At 37.5% G+C, this 23,752-nt stretch overlaps 1 protein-coding gene across 6 annotated transcripts; it reads left to right on the plus strand.

Moving 5' to 3' along the window:
* The first annotated feature begins 651 nt into the window (after window positions 1-651).
* Window positions 652-23,240, plus strand: LOC126761403 (cationic amino acid transporter 2). 6 transcript variants are annotated; one of them, XM_050477529.1, is made up of 10 exons: window positions 652-828; window positions 8,497-8,778; window positions 16,493-16,848; window positions 16,920-17,204; window positions 17,300-17,404; window positions 17,464-17,994; window positions 18,067-18,169; window positions 18,682-18,872; window positions 18,926-19,201; window positions 23,010-23,240. In XM_050477529.1, exons 3-10 carry the CDS (start codon window positions 16,608-16,610, stop codon window positions 23,108-23,110), a joined length of 1,833 nt encoding a protein of 610 aa, XP_050333486.1. In that variant the 5' UTR covers window positions 652-828; window positions 8,497-8,778; window positions 16,493-16,607; the 3' UTR covers window positions 23,111-23,240. The 6 variants fall into 6 exon arrangements, with proteins under 6 accessions (XP_050333486.1, XP_050333481.1, XP_050333483.1 ...); XM_050477524.1 differs by having other exon boundaries at window positions 652-1,009; window positions 19,412-23,010; XM_050477526.1 differs by having other exon boundaries at window positions 652-1,009; window positions 8,519-8,778; window positions 19,412-23,010.
* The last annotated feature ends 512 nt before the right edge of the window (window positions 23,241-23,752 follow it).

A 23,752-nucleotide genomic window follows, 5' to 3' on the forward strand; every position in this document is an offset into this window, starting at 1 on the left:
CTGGTTTTCACGTAACCAGACACCAACGGCAGATACGCGTATCTTATCACCATTGACTGACAAAGAGCCAGAGCAGCGGAGAACGCAGCAGAGCAGCAACCAACCACCTAAGGTGAATTTGGCTGTTTACCGTTGCTTTTAATACAAACAAACATACATACATAGATACTACTACAGCTGCAAAGAACCATACTCGCGCACACACAACTAGAGTGGGTTTCGTAATTTCGCTGGATTTTCGAGATAAGGATCAAGAGCTAAAAAAAATCTTATACTTGCCACTAAAAAGCTTAAAAGTTCATATTTTTAGACATTGTACAGATTTGGATATGCGCAAATTGTTAATATAAGAGCGCCTGCGTCGAAATTATTCTAACATAATGTCAACAAATGTACTGGCATTAGTAAACAGAGAGCAGCAGAGCAGCGTTTGCCCTTCGACAACCGCTTATACAATATCAGCGCCACACAAAAGCAACGGCAACAAGGCAGCGCTCAGCCAAAACACGGGGCTGCGTGCGCGCTGCTCCACTTGTTTACAGGTGCAGTCGAGGCTTGAGAGGGAGGGTGACGAAGGCTGCTGGCATGTACGTTGTGGGCCAACAGGTGCTCGGCGCGCTAGCGCTCGGTGCTCAGTCAGTCGTAGCTCAGCAATCGCAGCGCTTGAAAGTCTCGAAAGTGTCGGTATCGGGCTTGCCGGTTGTAATCACCTTAATGGCCGTAAATTCTCACAAGACGTGCGCTTATCTCAGTAATCAAAAACAATTGTTTTTTCGATTGTCGTTTCCAGCTTCGTGCGCCGTCGTCTGTTCGGACAGCTTCAATTTGGTTAGTCACTGCACTAGCGCGGATATCTTGCTGATTTTGCTGATAGTGTTGGCTCGAGATACGGCTTATTTGCATTAGTTTTTTCAGCGCGCTTCTCGCATTCTAGCCGCAATTAGCGTTATTATTTTTTTTGCGAACTGGAACTGAAACTGAAACTGTGTGATTATCATTCAACTGAAATGTAAATATTTGCTGCACACAAAGAAATCGAATGGAATGCTTGTGCGCGTGTGTGGATTGTGACTAAATATGTGTACACACAGACACACAGAAAAACATACATAGGCCGTGTATGTGGTACGAACGTCAGTTGATCCTTATCTCCGTTATCAGTGCGGCTGGAGTTCGTGTCATATTTGTGCTTGTAGTTGGGTTTACTGAAAGTTTTGCAGATGTGAACATGTTTTCGTAGCTCGTCTGAGGCAAATTAGTGTATGTGTGTATGTGTGAGTTACTACGCTTGTTACATATTTAACGGCGCTTACTTTCAGCAATTATATGGCAATATTCAACATTATTTCGCGTTCGCTTGCTCAGCTGCGCAGCGCATCAAAATGTATGCTTGCTTGTGTGGCGTAGGGAAGGAAAGGGGGTTTCGCATAACCTTTCAGGAACTTTGATCATTCGCCATTAATTTAGTCACGCCGCAATGCGCTTTATACACTTCAATGAAAGTGAGAATAATTCATGACTTATTACTTCTTTGTTTACATAGCTACAAACATACATACCACACGTCACACGCATATTTGCATACTTACACGGTAGCTTGCTGCTATAATTGTAATTTATAATGAAAATTTTTTTGAAAGCTTTGTAACGCTTATGAGCTGCTTGTCTTCTTTAATACGGTATTGGAACGAAGCTTATATAATTTGTGAACCCAGCTAACATTAAGTTTGGCAAGAAGTTTATAGCAACCAGAAGAGAAAAACGAAAATATGAATATGAATATGAAAATCTACGTGACCAGCTGATTCGATTTGACGAGATATCTTCACGAAATTTAGCAAGAGTTATTATTTAATCCCAAGCTATAATCTCCTAATAAATTTTTTAAATCGGAGCTTTATAGCATACAGCTGCCCTACAAACTGACAATTCAAAATTCAGTTTTTGTAAGAAAAACTATTGTATTTACAGAGATATCTTCATAAATTTTCGCATGAATTATAAATTATAGCAAGGCTCCAAACTCTGAAGAAATTTTTCAGATCGGATCACTATAGCGTATAGCTGTCATACAAACCGAACGATCGGCATCAAGTGCTTGTATGGAAAACTTTTTTATTAGTTGAGATATCTTCAGGAAATTTGACATGAGTTATTTTTTGTATTACCGTTATAATCTCTGAATAAATCTTTCAAATCGGATAACTATGCATATTGTATGGTTAAAAATTCAGTTTTTTTTAAATTTGTATTTGAGATATCTTCAGGAAATTTGGCATGAGTTATTTTCGAAGTCAACGTCATAGTTGCTGAATAAATTTTTTCAGATCGCATCACTATAGCATATAGCTCTCATACAAACTGATCGTTCAAAATCCAGTTCTTGTATGGAAAACTTTATTATTTGTTGAGATATCTTCACGAAATTTAGCGTGAGTTATTTACCAAGTCAATGCTATAAACACCGAAGAAATTTTTTAGATCGGATAACTATAACATATAGCTCCCATACAAACTGGCCAATCAAAATTAAGTCATTGTATGGAAAACTTTTTTATTTGACAAAATTTCTTTGCGAAATTTCGTATGAATCATACTTGCTAGTCAGCGCTGTAGTTTCTGAATAAACTTCACCGCTCAAAATCAAGATAAAGATTTTTTATACCCTTTTAAGCTATAGAATACAGCTGTGAAGGGTATTTTTGCCATTTTCAAAACTGCTCCTCCTAGCAAGTAGCGAACAGCTTAACTTTTTATACCGCTTCTAGCACACAACTATCTATAAATGTACATATTTATTTGCTCGCATATGTCTAACAAACAGACAAACATATATACTTAAGGCCCTAGACTTCTTACTAAAGGGCACTCGAAAAGATAATTCTAAACAAAATTTATTTAAAACGGTGAAGATATAATTTCCATATTCAATATACATACATACATACCAACGGGTCACAATAAAACAATATAATCGACAACAATCAATACAGGCAGGAATTCATCACAAATATGCTTCGAAAATAAATACTTCTACAACTCAGTACAATGTACATATGTATATAACCGAATATATCAAACGCGTGTGTGTGTGTGATTGCGAGCAATTATTTATAAATATTATACACATATCTATGTATATACAAGCGTCACAAGCGTTTAACTTCACGTCGCCTTTAAATATTACAAGCACTTGCATATACAAGTGGTTGTTGTTATTGCTTTTTGTTTTTTGCAAAAGCTTGCACGCTTCAAAAATATTTGCGAATGCATCTCGACGTCGACTGACCGGTAACCACTTAAGCAGCGGCCACTCAGCCAGTCGATCAGTCAGTCAGTTAGTACCTAAGTGACACCGGGCGACAAGTAAGTAAGCGAGTACAATACACTCAGGGGAAGAACGTACAAAATACGCCGGAATAATTAAAACTCGCCAACAACAAAAACAACATGAGCGCGGCGAATAACCGCTTATAAAATGCGAAAATTTATTGTGCACATACACACACGGTGTTTTATACAGCGACGACAGAAATAAAACATACTGCTCACAATAACAACAAAAACGATATTAAAACCGCGCTTTGACGAAACGTTAATTGACCACGTTCACGTTCGCGCTCGCATTCGAAATCGAATTTCAAATACTTACATACATATGTACATGCCAAACGCTTACACTATGTACAGCGTAACTAGAAAACCTTTGATTTTGAAAAAAAAATATTGCGTTAATGACAATGTATTTCAAATAGAAGAAACGCCAACTTTGGTGGCAACGCAGTTAAAATATGCCTTACAAATATATGCCATACAAAGACTTGATTTTGAGAGCTCAGTTCGTATGACAGCTATATGCTATAGTCATCCGATCTGAACAATTTCTTCGAAGATTGTAACGTTGTATTGGATAATAATGCAAGCCAAATTTTTTTAAAGATATCTTAACAAATAAAAAAGTTTTCCATACAAGAACTAGATTTTGATCGAACAATTTGTATGGCAGCTATATGATATAGTAGTCCGATGTAGATGGTTCCCACAAATAAACAGCTACTTTGCGAGAAAAGAAAGTCAGCACAATTTCAGATCGATATCTCAAAAATACAGAAAGAATGGCTAAATCGGATCACACCGCATGTTCCGACCAAAAATTTTAAGTGATGAGATTAACTTTAATCTTCTCACTAATCTAGACTGGCCTCTCTGCCGTTAAAGATTCATAAAACAGATTCCAAGCTGTGGCATTTTATTTCGCCACAGCTCTATAAGATCGGCTTCGGCTGCCTCACTCTACATTACTCTGCTTTTTTGATACTACTTTCTGCCATTTTCTGTCATTAAGGTGATATTTCCCTTCCCATGGTTGTGTGGTTTGAGAGACCTAAGGTTTGAAACTCTAAATTCTCCAGCTCTAATAGTAGTGTCCTGGCTCTTGCTTTTTGGATCCCTTTAATCTTGACATCAGTTTCTTTGATCTACATTGCTTCGAATATTCTTAAGGATCTCTGCTTAGCTATTGACTTCTGCTGGCCTAATGATCGCGGCCACTGACTGTCGCTTGCGCCTATTATATGCTCGCTGACTTGCAGCTGTATTCTTCCCTTGTTGTCTTTCCTTCTGTGCTTTTAAGGGACTGCGTGAGACTTTTACGTCCTTTCGAGCAAGATTTTAGCCACTGACCATCCTTTTCGTTACGTGATTGCAATGTTTCGAGTTTCCAGAGGGCATGTCGCTTGCCGCTTCGAGGTAATTGGCTCGGGGATAGTGGCGCGCTTACTTAATTGTCCCCGCATTTTCTCATTTTCTGCGGTAAGCCAGTTTCTACGGTAACTTTTGATTACGTCAAAGAGCTCGTCTAGCTGTGCCGCTCCGTGGTTCCAAGTTTCGGGAAGCTAACTGGCTTAGTTTGTACTAGGTTGGTCGACAGAACCGTACCTGCATGTATATAGTATCTACGTTAACTCATAAATTAGCTCAACGTTAAACTTAAATGCGTGCAAAATAAGAAGTTTTGTGTTACGCCTCTCTTCAAAAAAGGGTTATTCGTATTTGACTACATATTTACACTTGTGTTTGAATTCGCTGGCTTAAACTACGTCAAATGTCGTTGCGCGTCGCCTCAGTTTGCGCTCGGTCTCCCAGCTACGGAGCCGATCAACAAAACAAAATTTCGCTGGAAAATTGAATAGTCAACAAAGCAAAGTAAAATATTTTGCTAAAATTAATCACTTTTCTAATACTATTTATTGTGCGTAGCAATGAATCGGTGCTTGTTTAGCACGTGCTTGTCGTCGAGCGGGAGCTGGCAGCGTGTGAATCGAATTACACCAATTTGCGGAAGCGTATGAGATTCAATTAAGTATTATTACGAAGTAATGACGCATCATTGAGTATACAAGCTAAAGTAAGCTGGGTTAAATAAATACGTGCTTTCGAGGCAGAGAACTGAGCAATTGGATTTTAGTGCACTGTAACACATTCCGAACGAATTGCGAAGATCGCTGGGTCTTTAGTATATCGGAAAGAACGCGAAACTATCCTTTTGCTTGTGTAAACTAGTTAATAAAGCCTATAATTATGCATACCTATGAAGATAGCGATTAGATAGCGTTTACTAGTGGTAATACTGGCGACTTAACTAAAATCGTTTATGAGCAAATTAAAGAAACGCGATCGCCATGACTGATATGTAGCGATTATTTTCAGGTCTGTTTATATAGTAAGCTTCTATGACATTATAAATTAGTTACGAATATATCCATATTATATATGTATATGCTATTGTTTTTATTAAATATGAAAGTTAATAGAAAAAGTTAATTATTTTTAATAAAGCGGATTATATGTTGATCAAGGAACCGCTTTAAAGATGTTTGTAGGAATGTATGAACATATCTAACATAAAAAATAAATAACTTCGGCTGTCACGAAGCCTTAATACCCTACACAAATGCAAATCGTATAGCATAAAAGGGTAATAGCAAGATCATTATCTTATAATTACTCGAAACCCAACTTAAGAGACGGGGAGTCCAACAGTGGTAGTTTTTTTGTTCTATGAAACCATAGTTAAGCCTATAATGCTCTACCGAATTTTTGTAAGGTGGAAGACTATGGAAAAGAACAAATTTGCGAAAAAATTAGGAAGTGTTCAAAGAAAAATTTCGTCCGCATGGATGAAAACACTCCAGCACTGAAAGTATTCGACGCAGTACCCGCCGGGGGAAGCAGAAGAAAAGAAAAACCTCCACTCTGTTGGAGACATCAGATGGAGAAAGACCCTACTGCACTTGGTATCTTAGCTATAACCGTAAATGGTGTCTACACCAGTAAATATGTAAGATGAAGTTCAAAGAAGACCACACCAACTGTGTTGTCCAATTTCATGCTGCAAATAGCATCCGTGGACATAATCGGAAGATGTATGGCCATGAAAGCAGCTCTGAGATTCAGAGAATTTAAGTACTTAGATGACAACGAATCAGGCACGCACTTGGCAAATACTTGGACTACCAGGTTTCTGAACTAAGCCTTGGCTGTTCTTACCTTCTAGGGAAGTATGGGATGGAAGCACTCGCTGGAGGAGAGGGAGTGGGGAGGTGGTATAGAACTGGTGGTGGAGTATACTATGTATCAAGAACTATCCATCAGCTTTCGTCTACCAAGCGGCTGCAATAGATCTACTGTTTCGGAAAGCAATATTTTTTTTTTTGATATTTAATATCCGCTGCGATAGTAGGACAGCGTTATTAGCCTTGAGCTCGCAGACTGTGGGCGCAATACTAGTGGGAAAATGTTTAGACTCCTTATCTCTGGCATCGAGTTATTACAATATATGTTTGAACTGATTTGCGTGTCTGATCACAGCGGTATTGCAGGAAACTGTAAAGCTAATGAGCTCGCTTGGACAGCCACTTCAGTCTCAATAACTGCGGAATGGTAACGGGTTAGAGCTTCGTTGGCTGCTGGGTATATAGCCCTGACCTTGCACCATCGGACTACCATTTGTTCCGGTCAATGCATAACTCCCTTAGTGGAGTAAAGTTGACTTCAAGAGAAGCCTGTGAAAATTACTTGTCGCAGTTTTTCGCCGAGAACCAGAAAGGTTTTACACTGATGGAATAATGTCTCTAGCGGAAAAATGGCAAAAGTGGTCGACCAAATGGTACATATTTGGTCCATAAAAGTTCATTATAAATATAAAAAGGTAAGTTGTAATTTGATTAAAAACGCGAAAAGACTTTTTCGACTACCCAATATTAATCAAAACGATATGCTTACATACATACTTACATACGTGCATTTATTTATATATGTATATGTACGTATATATGTATAGGAGGGTTTACAAAGTTGTACTGGCTTCCTGAAAACACGGCGTCCCAACACTAACGCGCACGGGCGCTCACTACTCGGAGATCGTCGAGCGATTAACAAACAATTACATTTTTGTTGTTTACTTTCACAGCAGTTCAAGAGTCTATTATGTTTTGCTGTTGTTGTATACACTAAATACCATATTTGTTTTTACTAACCTCTTTCCTCCCTTTGCCTTTTACCTGCCACACACCTATGCCGCTGCAACGCCAAACTATGTAAACACTACACTAGTCCGCTACTAGTGCACATGTAAGCAGTACTGTTGCCTGCGATGCTTATCAAATAAAATAGTGATCGCAAGCGCATGCCTCTTTGACCAGATCCTCTATGAAGTTTTCGCTTTCTTGCTGCCGCTAGGCTGCGCTCACGTTATCAGTAGCTGTGTGCATACATACATACATAAAGTACATACAAGCGTTGTCTTCCTGCACATATGACAATAATGCCTTATGGCACGCCGCTTATTAATTACGCGCACTGTAGGGGCGCATACGCCGCGTCTTATCTGGAGTTCCATTGTTTAAGTTGTTTACTTGTTTGTTTGTTTACATTGTTTGCTCTTTTCACAACGTTTTTGCTGTATTTTTTGTGCCTTTTTCCTTATTCAAACGCTTGTCTGGCTACCTACTTTCGCGTATTTGCATGCATGTCGTATTTTGATATGCCTGAGCGTGTGGTTGTGTGTGCGTGTATGCTGTTCTGTAGCCTTTCCACGCTTTATTATAACTTTTGCATTTGTTGTTGTTGTTGCTGTTATTGCATTTGTTCGATTTGTTGTTATTAGCTTTGTTCACTCCATTTGATTGTAGCCGTAGCGACTGCGGACTGGGGAAGTGAGGCTGGGTTCATAATTGATGCGTAACCCGATACGTTGCTGCCTACTCGGCACTTGTAAACACGTCGTGTGACAGTTGAGACGGGCACACCGACGGCAGCGGTAATAAGTGCAAAAGCGGCAACAGGTTGCAAATTACGTGCGAGCTGAGGGCGAAAGTGTCAATGCGCTGAGAGGCTGCAAGAAACTCAACAATATTTTTTTTTGTTATTTGTTACACTAATTAAATATAAAAAAATAAAATTTTTATATCAATTAAATAGTTTGCATATATTTAGATTTATTTTTTGTTTGTGAAAGAGTGTTTACTGAGCAGCAAAACGTTGGATCTCAGTGACTTTTTATCTACATATCTTTTATAATGAAGTTAAATAAGATAATGTGATTAAGAGATAGTAAATGAATACTTGTTGAGCACGGACGCATGTGTTTCGGCAACTAAATACACGAAAGTTGCATTTAAAACTTGCGATAAATGAACACAGCAAAAATAAATGTTTAAAAAATACACATAACTACGTCAGCAGGATTCAAGAACTGCAGAAAAAATTGGAAAAACGGTAAGTGTACATACATATATAAAATTAGTATTTTCTTATAAGAAATAAAACTATATAGAAGACTACACTGGCAGGGTAATTAACGGTAAGAGTATTAAGTTTGTAACACCCAAAACGAAAAGAAACTTTGCACACATGCTTCTGTCAACAAGAAGCTGCTTATTTGTCGGAATCACCGATATAATTCTACTATAGCGTATAGCTGCCATACAAACTGTTCGATCAAACTCAAGTCCTTGTATTGAAAACTATTTCATTTATAACATCATCTTTACGAAATTTTGCACAGATCATTATCTAAGTCAACGCTACAAACCTCAAAGAAATTGTTTAGATAGAATCACTATAATATATAGCTGCCATACAAACTGACCGATCAAAATTATGGCCTTGTATGCAAAACTTTTTTATTTGTTAAGATATCTTCACGAAATTTGGCATATATTATAAGCAATAGTATCGCAATAATCTCCGTTAAAATTGTTTAAATCGGTCTACTATAGCATATAGCTGCCATACAAACTGACCTCTCAAACTCAAATCCTTGTATAAGAAACTATTTTATTTGTCAAGTTATTATAACGAAATTTGGTACAGATTATTCTTAAAGGCAGTTATACCCATCTCCGAAAAAACTGTTCAGATCGGGTCATTATAGCTTATAGCTGCCATACAAACTGACCTATGAAAATCAAGCGAAATATCTTTTTATACCCTTTGATGCTATAAAAAATGCAACGAACTAAGGCAACCGTCAGCATACTATATATCAAAATGACAACATGTTAAAAATATCACAAATAAAATGTATTCAAATTGTTAAAAAACACATATTCCAATTGGATGACAATATTAACAGTAGGCATAGGTATTTAAAAAAAAATCCTCTTGATTTTTGCCTACAAAAACCAAATTAAAAATGCCACACATATAAGTAGTAAGTGTTTTACAAATACTGTTGCTTACTACAAGAATATTATCAAGCGCTCCAATTGGGAGAGCGAGATTTTAATTGTTAAATAAACGAAACTCAACAAGATTAGATTAGTGTAATCACAGCCCTTCAACCACGACCTTCGCTGAATATGATTCTTACTTTATTGCAGTTGAAATTTCAAAATCTTGCTTAATTCTTCGTAAGTGGCAATCATATGCAAGTTGGCTATAAAATTGTGTAAGTAGGGTTTGTTTACAACAGAGGCCCTCGTGCACTTAATAACACCGTCTTATCGCATGCCACTACGTAAGTTGTAGGCGCATTATTATATATATGTATGTATGTAAAACTGGCAAAGTAATATTTATGTAGTGATTGGACGTTCAATTTAGCTTACAAGAATTTTAAGGCTAAAAGTCGTTTGTCGATATGCGCAGAAAAAATCATTTAATCATTGCCAAAAGTAAAAATACATAATCCATGGTGCTCGGAAGAGTTATATAAGAAAAACGAAAGCACTCAAATTGGAAAAAAAATGATTTTTGGTTATAAAATGGGTATATACTGGTTATATATTGATTATATATTAGTTATTTTTGACAGCGGAAGCTGAAAAGTTTATGCTAAGAATCGTAAGCAATAAAAAATCAATTTCGATTTTTTGATAATACGTTCTCTTGCATTTTTGCTGGCGATATACATATGTTAAAGTTGTTTAAATTAAAATGAAATACAATTTGTTGTTTGGGGAACTTGTTATTAATGGTTTAAAAAAGTGATTAATATAAGAAAAAAAACAATACTTATTTTTGCTGTAGAGCAGGGTAGATAATTTTTGAAAAATGAATATTGAACAAAAATGTCATTGTAGTGATTTTTTGGCAATTTCTGAGAAAATTTTCTGTAAAAATTTAAATATTTTTCATACCGTCAAAAAGTAGAGATTTCAACAAACATGAAGCCTGCAGATTCTTTAAAAGCTGTGTTATTTTTACGTGTGAAAATTTGACTAAAAATTAGGTTTTTTTTTCAATTTCATGTCGAAATAAGATTTCTTAAGAAAGTAAGTTTGAACCAAATTTCGTGAAAAATAAGATTTTTTTTACAAAATAAAAATAAAAAACCCATAAACTTGGATTTTTTGTATGTTTCACATAAATTTTAAGGTTATGTGAAAAATGTGTTTATACAAACGTTTTAGATCCTTTCATTACCTACAACTTTTTCAAATAACTTTTTCCTATAGGACTCGAAGGAAATCGAGCTACCTAGAACTTTTCCAGTAGGACTCGAAGAAAATCGAGCTATCTACAACTTTTTCATATAACTTTTGTTTTCTGGATCGTAGGAAACACAGCTAACTACAACTTTGTCATAAGAAAAATCATTTTTAACTCTTAAAAGTTCCTCTAAAACAATTTAAAATCAAACATTCGCCTTCTACTTCCTGACCACAGTTCGCCCGTAAATAATTTTTCGTTTCATTTTTGCTAAATTATCTCTCTTCTCCAATGATTTTCAATCGCCTATGAAATTATTTCACTTTTAACCATTTTCAAAGACTTCTGCACTGGTCTACTGCCAGCATTTCGCTGTAGAAACAATGAGGCAATAAAGTTTCGAAGCGGCTGGTTATTTATATTGGCTTTAGATGTAATTATCATCATATTCGTCTAAGAAAAACTAAAAAAAAACAACAATAAAAATAAGCAAATTTATTACAATTCTTGTCATTGAGCGCGTTCACTATGTCCATTTCTAGAAAGCAATATTTGTAAACGTGCGCATTCCAGCATCGTACCTATAGGAACTTGCAACACTTGTTGACGATTTGTCACAGTTTCAACTGTGCTTTTGCATTTTATGAACAGAAAAGCTTTTACTTTTTTACTTCACTGATTTACATTGAGCACGCGATCAGTGCACCAGCAATGCACTAGCATGCTATATGGCAGGGATAAAGGGATGTCCAACTTATTCCAGTAATTTTCACTGTTTTACATTTTTGATTACTGATCATGAGAGACGGCAACAAATCCCTCCAAACACATATATGTTTGATAGAATTTTAATCGGCACCTATAAATCATTCCAATTGCCAAATGTCAAAATCTACCCAATCCAGTAAACTGTCAAAGCCGGGTAGGTGAATTACGCTCTCATTTCCAATGCCAGGTGAAGTGAGCATCCCTTTATCACTGCTAAACGGCTTGACTCTTTCGGTTATTGACTTGATGCTTCGCCCAAACAATACTTTCGCATGATCTGGCTAATGTCTGGCGTAAAACCTGCCCAGCGAGCAAATACACCTACTTATATATGTATATATTGTATATATATATATATGTATATGTACGTGCCTAACCACCTGCATGCAAACGATGCGTCATGGTAATCTATTTTTGTGTATTTCTTAAAATTACCTCTTGAATCAGTGCCTGTACACAACTCTGCTTGGTGTTTCCCTTATTTACTTATTTACGCGAATACAAGAATTTCAGATAATCAATTAGCATTTGATATGGTTTACTTTTACCCACCAACCGCTAACTTTCCCTCGCCATAGCTTCCACAATAAGCATGTGTATGTATAGTGTGCTTGTGTTTGGTATTACACGGCGTATGAGTGTCGTGAGTGCGTGCGTGTTATTGGCAGCAATAAAAAGCATTCTGCGCTTATACTTATTGTTTCACACTTAAGAACACTCGAGTCGCAGCGTTTGTGTTTATCGAAAAGCAAATAAATTGATAAGACCAAGCTTACGTACAAACAAATTTGTGATTTTTTGCGTTTTTTTGTTGCTGGTTACTTATAACTAGCGCATATTTGTATGCATTCGCTTTATATATCGCCAATTATACACAAATCTCGGCTTAATTAAATATTACTTAGTGCTTTTGGCAATCTATAAGTCAATTAAAGATTTTTAATATTTGTGATAATGGCTTATGGATGCATTAATATTTAAATTTTTGTTTAATAAACGTTAAAATGTGTTCGCCACCAAGTTTGTAAAACCCTTAAGCTAACATCGGAGGCCCATGCAGTAGATATGTATATGTATATCTCATCAGCTTGATGAGCTAAGTTTATTTAGCATGTGGAATCTTGCATACGGCGTTTTATCGTCAAAAATATACTTATTTGTCCGTACCGCCGATATCGGACCACTAAGGCATATAGCTGCCATACAAACTGAACGTTCAGAATTACGTTCTTGTATGAGAAACTTTCGTATTTAACGAGATATATACACGAAATTTGGCATGAACTATTTTTCAAGACAATGCTATAATATTTGAAGAAAGATTTCCGATCGGACTACTATAGTATATAGCTGCCATACAAACTGAAGTTTCAAAATTAAGTTCTTGTATGGCAAACTTTTTTATTTGTCAAAATATCTGCCTGAAATTTGGCAGCACTTATTTTCTAAAGCAACGGTAAAATCTTCGAAGATTTTGTTCTGATCGAACCACTATAGCATATAGCTGCCACACAAGCTCACCGCTCAAAATGAAGAAAAAGAAGAGAAAAGATCATTTTATACCATTTTCTGTTGAAAGAAATGCACCTGCGAAGTGTCTTAATGCTGTGCTGCAGTCGAATTTAGTTTTTTCTTGTTTTTTGTTTATTTGAAAATTACTTCAAGCAGCAAATACATAGACATTTTGGCACATAAAGTGCCCAACCAGGTGTTAATATGTTGGTGACAGCTTAAGAACTTTCCAAACGACCCTAAAAACTACTGTTATACATGTAGCTAGATAATTAATTAGTTATGTGCCACACACGCGCACATAATTACATATATGTATATAGTATATATTATTTGAGGTGTTTCCCCAATCGATTAGCGCGAGTTCGATGAAAGAGAAAAAACTTATGACTCATATAACTCCTGAGAGTGAGTGTTTAATCACACCTATGTAATCATCTTGGTGCTAAATGCTCACATGTTAACGTTTTTATAATAAAAATCGGCTTTACTTAATAACTAAACCTTTCACTTAGATACGTATTCGCGCAACAACAACAATTTACCACTTAGTTGAATACAGCTGATTGATCAGCAATGCCGTCGCTCACTTTGCCAAACTTATTTAAGAGAGGTAATTTAACAAGCTGTGTGAAAAGTGATAAGTCATAGTCGAACGCGCAGTCATCCATCAAAACGTGTATGCATTATCAGCAATTGTAGGTGATTTTCTGAATTTATTGAGCTAACCGGTAGCTTATAAAGAAAAATAAAATTGATTGTATTCAAAAATGTTAAGGTGTTAGGCGGACATTTATCTATACATATGGTATGTATGAGAGATTACATTTTAAGTAGCAAATAATTTAAATTTCTAAGTCTTTACACAGCCACTGCTTAAAGGCTTCTATGAAAAACACTACCCAGAAGTTATGCATTTAACATTAGCAAATATGAAATGCCCAGCTTCATGGCTGATAAGCAGAGAATGTGCTGCAAAGTAGCACGCCAAGTGAAGCCCTGCTCGCTGACCTATATACCATAAAATGGGATAACCACAATCAGTGGTTCTATTAATAAAATATAGTATTTAAAATTCAATTAAGAAAAAATGAATTAAAGATTATTTTATATGATTTGCTGGTGTGTGCATAAATTTAAAGAATGCATTAACGATTTCGAAACGCCGATCCAATGGACTTTGCGCTGCAGCTATGCAAATCCGTGCAGGAATGTTTGCGATTTACTTATAATTACATATATACACTATATATGCACCTAACAGGCGAACACACACACACATGCATACACAAAAGCCCACTTGCTTTATTTGGCAAACAATGCAATCACATCAATTACAAATTATTTTTATGAGTTATTTATTGGGCAAAAAAGCAGCTGGGTGGCTTTTAGTGACATTCCAGCGCCAGCAAGTCACTGCAACAAAAATAAAATAATTTTAAGCACGAAAAAGGGTTAGCTTCGGTTGTACGGAAGCTACATTACCCTTCATAAGTACAAAAGATCCCCTACAAAAAGTGATTTTGGTCGTTCAATTTGTATGACAGCTATATAATGTAGTAGTCAGATCTGAACAATTTGTTCGGCTATTGTACCGTTACTTGAAGCAATAATGCAAACCCAATTTCGTGAAGATATATCGTCAAACAAAAACGTTTTCCATACAAGCACTTAATTTTGATTGGTCAATTTGTATGGCAGCTATATGCTATAGTGATCCGATCTCAACAATTTGTGCGTATATCATACCGTTCTTTAGAGCAAAAACGTATACCAAATTTCGTAAAGATACTTTGCCAAACGAAAAAGTTTTCCATACAAGCACCTAATTTTGATTGGCCAGTTTATATGACAGCTCTACGATATAGTGGTCCGATCTGAACAATTTCTTCCACGACTGTAGCATTGCTTATAGGAATAACGCTTGCCGAATCTCTTGAAAATATCTCGTCAAATACGAAACTTTTCCGTACACTTATTTGATTTTGATCGCTCAGTTCGCATGGCAGCTATATGCTATAGTTGCTCTATATCGGTGATTCCGATAAATGAGCAGTTTCTTGTGCAGAAAAGAATGTATGCAAAATTTCAGAGCAATATCTCGAAAGCTGAGAGGCTAGATCACCCATATACCTATTCAGGGTATAAGAAGGTTAATGAATGAATGGTCCTTTGTGTATATTTGGATTGACTGAAGTTGCATAAAAGGCAATCACACACTATTTACAACAAGAAAAGCACACAAAAATGGAAGAACTTCTAACGCTACGTAGCAGCCCAAATATATATAAAAATTTTAATTGCTTTCCCATTTTGACATAATCTTGCGGTGGTTCTTCGCTTTTTACAGTGTTGTTTTGATTGGCAGCTAACTAAAATCAAAATTCAATATTAATAAGTAAATGATTATGTACAGATACAGCTGTAGCAAAAAACATAAAGTGGGCTGACATTTACTTGAAATTCGGCTATAAGTTGAGTTCCTTCTAAAAATGAACTGCTCTCAGCCAGTAGCGGATTCAGAATTGCTTACTGGAGGGGCTTTCTTTCCAACTTACAGCAGTTCTAATATTATTGTTACTGCCTAAATTCCTCTGATTCTGCATAAAAACCACCGACTTTGGAGGTGAAAAACAAAACGAGCTGCCCTCAGGCTGTAGCGGATCCAGAATTTATTACTGGGTTGGGATTTCCTTCCAACGTACAGTAGTTCTAATATTGTTGTTACTGCGTAAATTCCTCTGATTTTGAACAGAAAACACCGATTTTGAGGTGGAGGGTTTTTACACCCGTAGATCCGCCACTGCTCTCAGCTTTGATACATTGCTTTTATGGTTATAATGCATAACACAATACCTGTAATAAGGCCTGTAATAATTATACATTAAATAGCGACATAAGACAAGTTGCCTCACTTGTTCTTATCTAAGTTCTGTACAGCTTACCTCTCCAGAACCACTCACAACCGCGCTCCCATTTCGCTGGAGTGTGCAAGTTACGGCACCTACAACGCTCAGTCTGGCGATTATATATATATTAATAGCTGCTCATTATAAATTTACTGTTATACGCGTATAGACAACGTTCTTATCGAAAGACAATGCCGCTAGTCAACGTCTATCAATACAAACATAAGTACAATTAACTCAATAATCCAATTAACTGCGCGACTGCCAATAGAAAAACATTGATCCAATTGAGTGCAACAAAATATTATAAAAACAGTTACTAAAAACTTAGACGTACACTAATGACACATTAAATTATTTCCTTACAGATTGCTCAGCATTAGCTTTAGTCACAAGCAGTCTAACAACAGTTCGGCCCACGATAACTCCTCGAACTTCTCTTTGCGACACTTTCACCGAAAGCCGCGTTGCAACTACACGAAAATGCCACCGCAAACAACTTATTGGAAAGTGTTGACGCGCCGAAAAGTTTTGCCCAATGAGGGCACGGAGTCTGATACGAAGCTGAATCGTGTGCTCGGCTTATTCGATCTGACCGCGCTGGGCGTTGGTTCAACCTTGGGCGCAGGCGTTTATGTGTTAGCTGGGCAAATAGCACGCGATCAGGCGGGACCCTCTGTGATGCTGTCGTTTGCAATCGCCGCACTGGCTTCCTTACTAGCAGGTAATGTGGATGATAGGCGTGTGCATCTAAAACAATTTGTTTTTAATTTGGTTGTTTTTACTATAACACAGGCATTTGTTATGCGGAGTTTGGCGCGCGTGTGCCCAAAGCCGGTTCGGCTTATGTCTACAGCTATGTTTGTATCGGTGAGTTTGCGGCCTTTGTCATCGGCTGGAATCTGATGTTGGAGTATATTATCGGCACGGCAAGTGTTTGTCGTGGCATCAGTCTCTATTTGGACACGTTAATCAACGATACGCTCAAGCACACCTTCGCCGAGATAGCGCCAATTAACGTTAGTTTCCTCGGCAGCTACTTCGATTTCTTTGCATGCGGTCTAGTCATTGTTTTTGGTGGTATGTATGATAAAATGAAAGTGGAAACAAAAGAAAAAAAGGCGCCACAATTTGAGCTTGACTTTCAACGCACTTTTTTTTCTCATTTTTTACAGTTGCTTTGGCCTTTGGCGTGGAGACTTCAGCGCTGGCTAATAACTTCTGCACGAGCCTCAACATCTTCATACTATTGTTTGTGATAATTTTTGGTGCTATCAAAGGTTAGCTGCTTATAATATTCCAAGCTAAACTCACTTACCTCTGCTTTCCCTATTTTTAGCGAATTTCGCCAACTGGTCTATCGATCCGCAAGCCATCAACGCCACCACCACCGCAACGGGCAACATCGGCGCCGGCGGTTTCTTTCCGTTTGGCTTCGCAGGCACACTAAAAGGCGCCGCCACGTGCTTTTTTGGTTTTGTTGGCTTCGACTGCATCGCTACTACCGGCGAAGAGGTGCGCAATCCGCGCCGCAACATACCACGTTCCATCCTGCTCTCGCTGTTGATCATATTCCTTTGCTATTTCGGCGTCTCAACAGTGCTGACACTCATGGTGCCCTACTACGAGCAAGACCCGAATGCGCCACTGCCATTTGCTTTCAAACAAGTCGGCTGGACGTTCGCCATGTGGATCGTGGCGATCGGTGGACTGATCGGTTTGTTAGCCAGTTTATTTGGCGCCTTGTTTCCATTGCCGCGCGTCATGTACTCCATGGCCGATGATGGTTTACTATTTCGGTTTTTGGGCAAGATCAGTCCGCGCTTTCGCGTGCCGGTTAATGGTTCGATCTGCGCCGCCATATTCACAGGTACGTACTGTCAACTCCAAAGTTTAATTTATATTTTAATGATTTTATAATTATTTATTTATCTTACTTTAGCGCTCATGGCGGGTTTGTTCGATCTGCAGCAGCTGGTTAGTCTCCTGTCAATCGGCACTTTACTGGCCTACAGCGTGGTGGCCATTTCAATTACCATACTCAGGTATACATATATCATATAACGGGGTTTTTTAATAGGGACGCTACAAAAGTAGACCGATAGGGACAGCAAGCGACGCCATATTTTTTCTCTCTCACTTTTAACATTTCTCTTTAGTAAAGTTCGAAGTTATTAAAATTTACAATCAATTGAGGAAGACCAAAATCAGTCTCTCACACGTCGTTTTCAAGCATTGGCCAACCCTGTAACGTCGTTGAGGCGAATTTCGGAAAAGATCTTGGCCTACATCCTTACAAGATCAAATTTACGCAAGCACTGAAGCCGCTTGCCGATGAAAGGCAAGCATTTTGAGACGACATAGCGGATCCAAGCAGCATGCATCTCGGCACTCAAGGCTATTCCGGAGAATGAAACGTGCCCGTCATCACCATGCAAAAGAAATAGAGTTCCATATTTTATTTAAAAAAACTTTTGTAGCGCTCTTGTTGAAAGACCCTTTACAATCAATCAGCATATTACTCTGTTTACTCACGCAACTGCTTCACATTTGACAGGTACATGGAGTCTGCTGATTCTGCGGATTGTGAAAGCGGTAATCAACCATTAACCGAAAACTCCATGCTCACATCCTCGGGTACACGAGTCACCGCTAAAGCTGTATTACTACAATTGTTCAACATCAAGCATCTGAGCACACCAAACTCGCTTTCGACGCGTATCGTTGGCACCTTAATAACAGTATTTTGTAAGCTTTTTATATTGTCTGAATTTTTTCCTTTAACTCGCTGCTCTGTTTAGGTCTTCTCTCACTATTCATCGGTCTGATATTCAAAGAAGCTTATGATGCGCTGCTCGAAAACCAACTGTGGGTGCTTGTTCTATTGCCCATTTTAGTGTTATTTGCTATACTGACGCTGGTCATGATTTGCGTGCAACCCCGTGAGCCAGTCATAAAAACATTCCGCGTTCCCATAGTGCCGCTTTTACCAGCCATTAGCGTGTTTATTAACATCTACCTCATGTTGCAGCTGGATGTGATGACTTGGATCCGTTTCGGTATATGGATGTTGATTGGTGAGTATGCATATAACGCTAGATTGCATGCTTTATTTACACAAAATACTAACTCCAATTGGCATCATCCATGTTTGGAACTCGGAAAGTTACACGTACCATATAAGCATGTTCCTTAGCGCTTAATTATTTAGTTGTACTAACAATGGTATTGTTTTACTATTTACTCCCTAACTTCCTGTACACCACACCACCCAAAATGCATTGCAGGCATACCAATATTCATTGCTTGTTGGTGCATGTATGACATTGGTGATGTCACCAAACGGAATCCCGAGCGCGTGGCATTTGAGCGCGCCTTGAAAGAGAGTGCGCGCAACGCAAAACCGTCAGCCAATGGGCATTTAAACAAGAATATGAAAACAAATGGTGTGCTAAAGAAGTCGAAGAGCGCCAATGGCGTGTCGAACAACAACACTTTAAGCGCACAAAATGAACACACGGTGAAGAGTCTAGACGAAATTATGAATATGAATGAGGTCAGCGACGACTTGATCGAGATGCGACATAATGGCAAAGTTTTCTACATTGAAGACAATCGCAGTCACTCGTCGAAAAATTCACTGGATAAGTCAGATGGCGAGAAAGATGGTACGCGTGAGGATGAAAAGTCTGTGATAGCAATGCTGGACGATGTGTTGCAAGCGGCGGATGTCGGCACTACAATAACATCCAATATGCCGGACTATCGCAAATTTAGCGTGGATTCCGAAATGCTGCCGAGCGTGATCGAAATGAACACGATAGCGACAGTGCACACCAGCAGCAACTCATCGGACGATTTGGAAGCGGTGCCCGAGGTGGAAAGCGGCAAGGGCTCCAGCTGTAGCAGCCTTAGCAGTGGTACTGAGCGTTTCACCGCCACGCAAGCAGCTGCCAAGCAATTAGTTGATGACATACTCAACAGCGCTGAGCTTACGGAAGCTTTGACACGCCAAAAATCACTAAACGAAGCGGTGAATCTGCAGTTTTCGAATGGTGAAATAGATAATAATGAAACAAATCTCCAAAATACTAATATTTCAACTGATAGCGGTGTGGGTAAGCCAAACCGCACGGAAGAGAATGATAGCAGTGAATTTAAGCCAAAAAGCACGGAAGAGAATGTGTCACTCGCACGCAAGAACTCCAAATCATCGTTACTCTCCATTGATGATCCCATACATTCCGAAAACTTTAAGAATAAGCTAAGTAAAATTCTAATGCTCCCACCGGTACAAGTAACGCCGCACAAAACTCCGCAAAAGGAGCAAACACAAGCAGATAAACCGGCCAGGGCAAACTCCTCACCGCGACCGCAACTCAAACATTCCAAAAGTGAAACGGACCTACGCCAACTCGTATTGCAAGCAATTGTAAATACAGGATTAGCCGAATCAAACGACGAAGCCGCACCGTCCGATGCAAATTTTAACAGTATACCGAAACCACCGAAATTTGATCCAATACTCTACAAAACAATCAATAACCTGCGTTCCAACAAAGAACGACCAAGTTTACAGCGCCTAATGGAAGCCAACGAAACGCCACAGGCGCCTACACAAACAGCCGAACCAATGGAAGAGGCGGCATTGCCATTTAAACAAAAGCTAGAAGCCGTGCTGAAACGCGGGCCATCGCATCGCCTGCAACAGCGTCCCGAAGCAGTGCCAATACGTCGACCCAAGTCCGTCGAGCCAATAACAGTGCAAGAAGTAGCCGAGGAGCAATCAATGCTTAGGCCCAAATCAAATGGCACTGCGGCTGGCAGCATTGCACGTTCCGAAAACAATCTCGCGACCAAAATTAACGCCGACGACGCCGCGAATGTGATAACGAACGCACGCAGCTTACTGAAACACGTACCAAACGGCACCGTCGAGCTGTATGGATAGCAGACAATCGTTGCACGCGAAACTTTATAACGGATATTTACATGCATACATATTGTAGATGTGTATGTGTGTGCTTAAACCCTACTTAGCAGGGCATACTATATGTATTAGCGTATTCAAACCTATATACTGCATTTTAGTATTGTAGTTGTTAAAGATATTTATTGTTGGAATTTATTAAACAAATATTTAGTCACAAATACTTAAAAAGCTCAAGTAACTGGCTCAAAGCCTTAGTGTAAGCTCGTTGTTGTAGGCGTAGACACTCGTTAGCTTAAATACTATTTTATTCTATAGGTGTAATACATAACTGTATTTGTATTGTTATTGTTGATAAGTACACAAACACTTATATATTAAGCTAAGCCATATAAGCGCAGCTTTGAAAAGCTCACAACGTGCACAAAAAAGCTTATTAGTGCTTACGTTTTATATACGTATTTTTATACCCTGAACAGAATATATTAATTTTGCCACCCAGCAGGTAACCTCGGGACCATTTAAATGTATATATTGGATAGTCGGAAAAGTATTTTCGTAATTTGTCAATATATCTCGTTGCAGTCGTATATCTCCAGTGCTATCAATCACATTGTGTCATACCATATAGTGTTGGAAAGGTGAGATTTTAAGCTTCATTTCAACAAAAAAAATTAAATTCGAGGAAGTTGAAAAATAGTTACAACTGTTCAAAAAAGAGTAACAATAATGAAGAAATTCGCTACATTTTGAAATTTTTGTATAAAAAAGGGAAAGATGCCACGCTAGCCACCAATGAAATTTGTGAAGTTTACGGACACACAGCATCATCAGTTCGTGTAGCGCAATAAGGGTTCGTTCGATTCCTTTCTGGAAATTTCGATGTGAAGTTTGAGTAGAAATACGAAAAGACTTTTTCGACTACCCAATATTATCAGGAAATTTTGTACAGAATATTATCTGAGGCAGCGCGAAGCTATCCGATTAAATTTTTTTTGATCGGTCTACTATAGATTATAGCTGTCATACAAACTGAACGATGAAAATGTAATTCTTGTATGTAAAACATTTTTAATTTACGAGATATCTCAAAGAAATTTGGCACAGATTATTATTTCAGGCAAAGATAGACTATTCGATGAATTTTTTTTAGATTGGAAACCTAAAGCATATAGCTGTCATACAGATTGAATAATAAAATTTTTTTCCTTGTAAAACTTTTTTAATTTACGAGATATGTCAAAGAAATTTGACATAGATTATTATTCAAGGCAGCAGTACAAGCGACCAAGAAATTGTTTAGATCGGATCACTATAGCATATAGCTGCCATGCAAACTGAACGTTCAAAATGCAGTCGTTACATGGAAAAATTTTTTACTTGAATATATATGTATGTTCTCCAAGTTTTATACAGATTATTATTATTAACTGTACAATTTTCAAAGAAATTGTTCAGATCGGACCACTTTTGCACATAGCTGCCATATCAACTGACCAATCAAAATCATGTACTTGCATAGACAACTTTTATATTTGTGAAGGGTATGCCTTCTTCGGTCCAAGTTAACGATTTTTCTTGTTTTATTATTATTATCATTTTTTTAATTATTCTTAATTTTCTAACTATAATTAATTTTTCTTTTTGCTACATTTGCATATGTGCACGTTAGTCCTTACTTAGCCTAAGCTAATAACTAATCAGTCGTAATGTAACTACCTTTATCTATACCGATTGCATGCCATAACCAAACCTAATCAACTAATTTCTTTGCTGTATGATAAAAATTATTCAAAGATTTCTAAAACATTCTTCCACTATTAATCCATATCAATAACGAATCTTATAAGAAACAAGCGATTAATGCAACTAACACAACATAACTATCTTCACCATATCTATACGTATCCGTATATACATATATGTTTGTACACATTCTTCTAACCACTCCACAGGCTTGTCAATATACTTTTTCTATGGACTACCAAATAGTTTAAGACAGTTAAAGAGGCAGCGTAACGGTTGGCAAAAATTGAAATACAGTAACTCGTTCTAATCATAAGTACACCACCATCTAACAGTATCTCTGTATAACAATGCACGGGTACATCTGTACATAAATATGTATATATACTGCATATATAACTGTTATGTATAGCAAATATATATAATTATACGTATTTTTTTAATAAAACTTTAATAAATAGTTAATGAAATGGTTACAATTAGTAATTAAGGAAGTGTAAAATAGTACATAAAAAGTGAGCTCCTAATATATTATGTAACTTGTTAGTAAATCATAATAATTGTATGCGCAGGGCCACACACCAAAGACCACAGATAATTCCGATTATACGAGAACAAACCTATATTTTTATCATAAATGTAAATTCAAAGCATTGAATGGCACTATACATAAATAAATTTTATTAATTATATCAAAATAAAAATGTATTTTAACTCATTGAAATTTCCGAAAATAAACGACTATGGAATATGTCAGGTTAGGTTAGATCAAATCCGCCAATCTTAAGAGGGATCTCACTTGATCAGCTTAAAACGCCGATCAATTGTGGTACCTAGAACTTATATAAAATTTATTACAAAGGATCTCAAAGCGCCATGAGCCGATCACAAATTTGTTGAGGCGGTCAATGTCTGCTTTTGCTAAGCCTCCTGGTTCGCCGAAGGTATAACT

The sequence above is a fragment of the Bactrocera neohumeralis genome, chromosome 6, assembly GCF_024586455.1.
Source record: "Bactrocera neohumeralis isolate Rockhampton chromosome 6, APGP_CSIRO_Bneo_wtdbg2-racon-allhic-juicebox.fasta_v2, whole genome shotgun sequence".
Lineage (NCBI taxonomy): Eukaryota > Metazoa > Arthropoda > Insecta > Diptera > Tephritidae > Bactrocera > Bactrocera neohumeralis.

What these genes read in the sequence shown, in the direction of transcription:
- LOC126761403 (XM_050477524.1), top strand. Translation starts at nt 16,608, where the DNA reads ATGCCACCGCAAACAACTTATTGGAAAGTGTTGACGCGCCGAAAAGTT. An exon ending in ATTTCAATTACCATACTCAG is followed by an intron (nt 18,170 to 18,681) that starts GTATACATATAT and finishes CACATTTGACAG; the next exon opens with GTACATGGAGTCTGCTGATT. An exon ending in CGGTATATGGATGTTGATTG is followed by an intron (nt 19,202 to 19,411) that starts GTGAGTATGCAT and finishes AATGCATTGCAG; the next exon opens with GCATACCAATATTCATTGCT.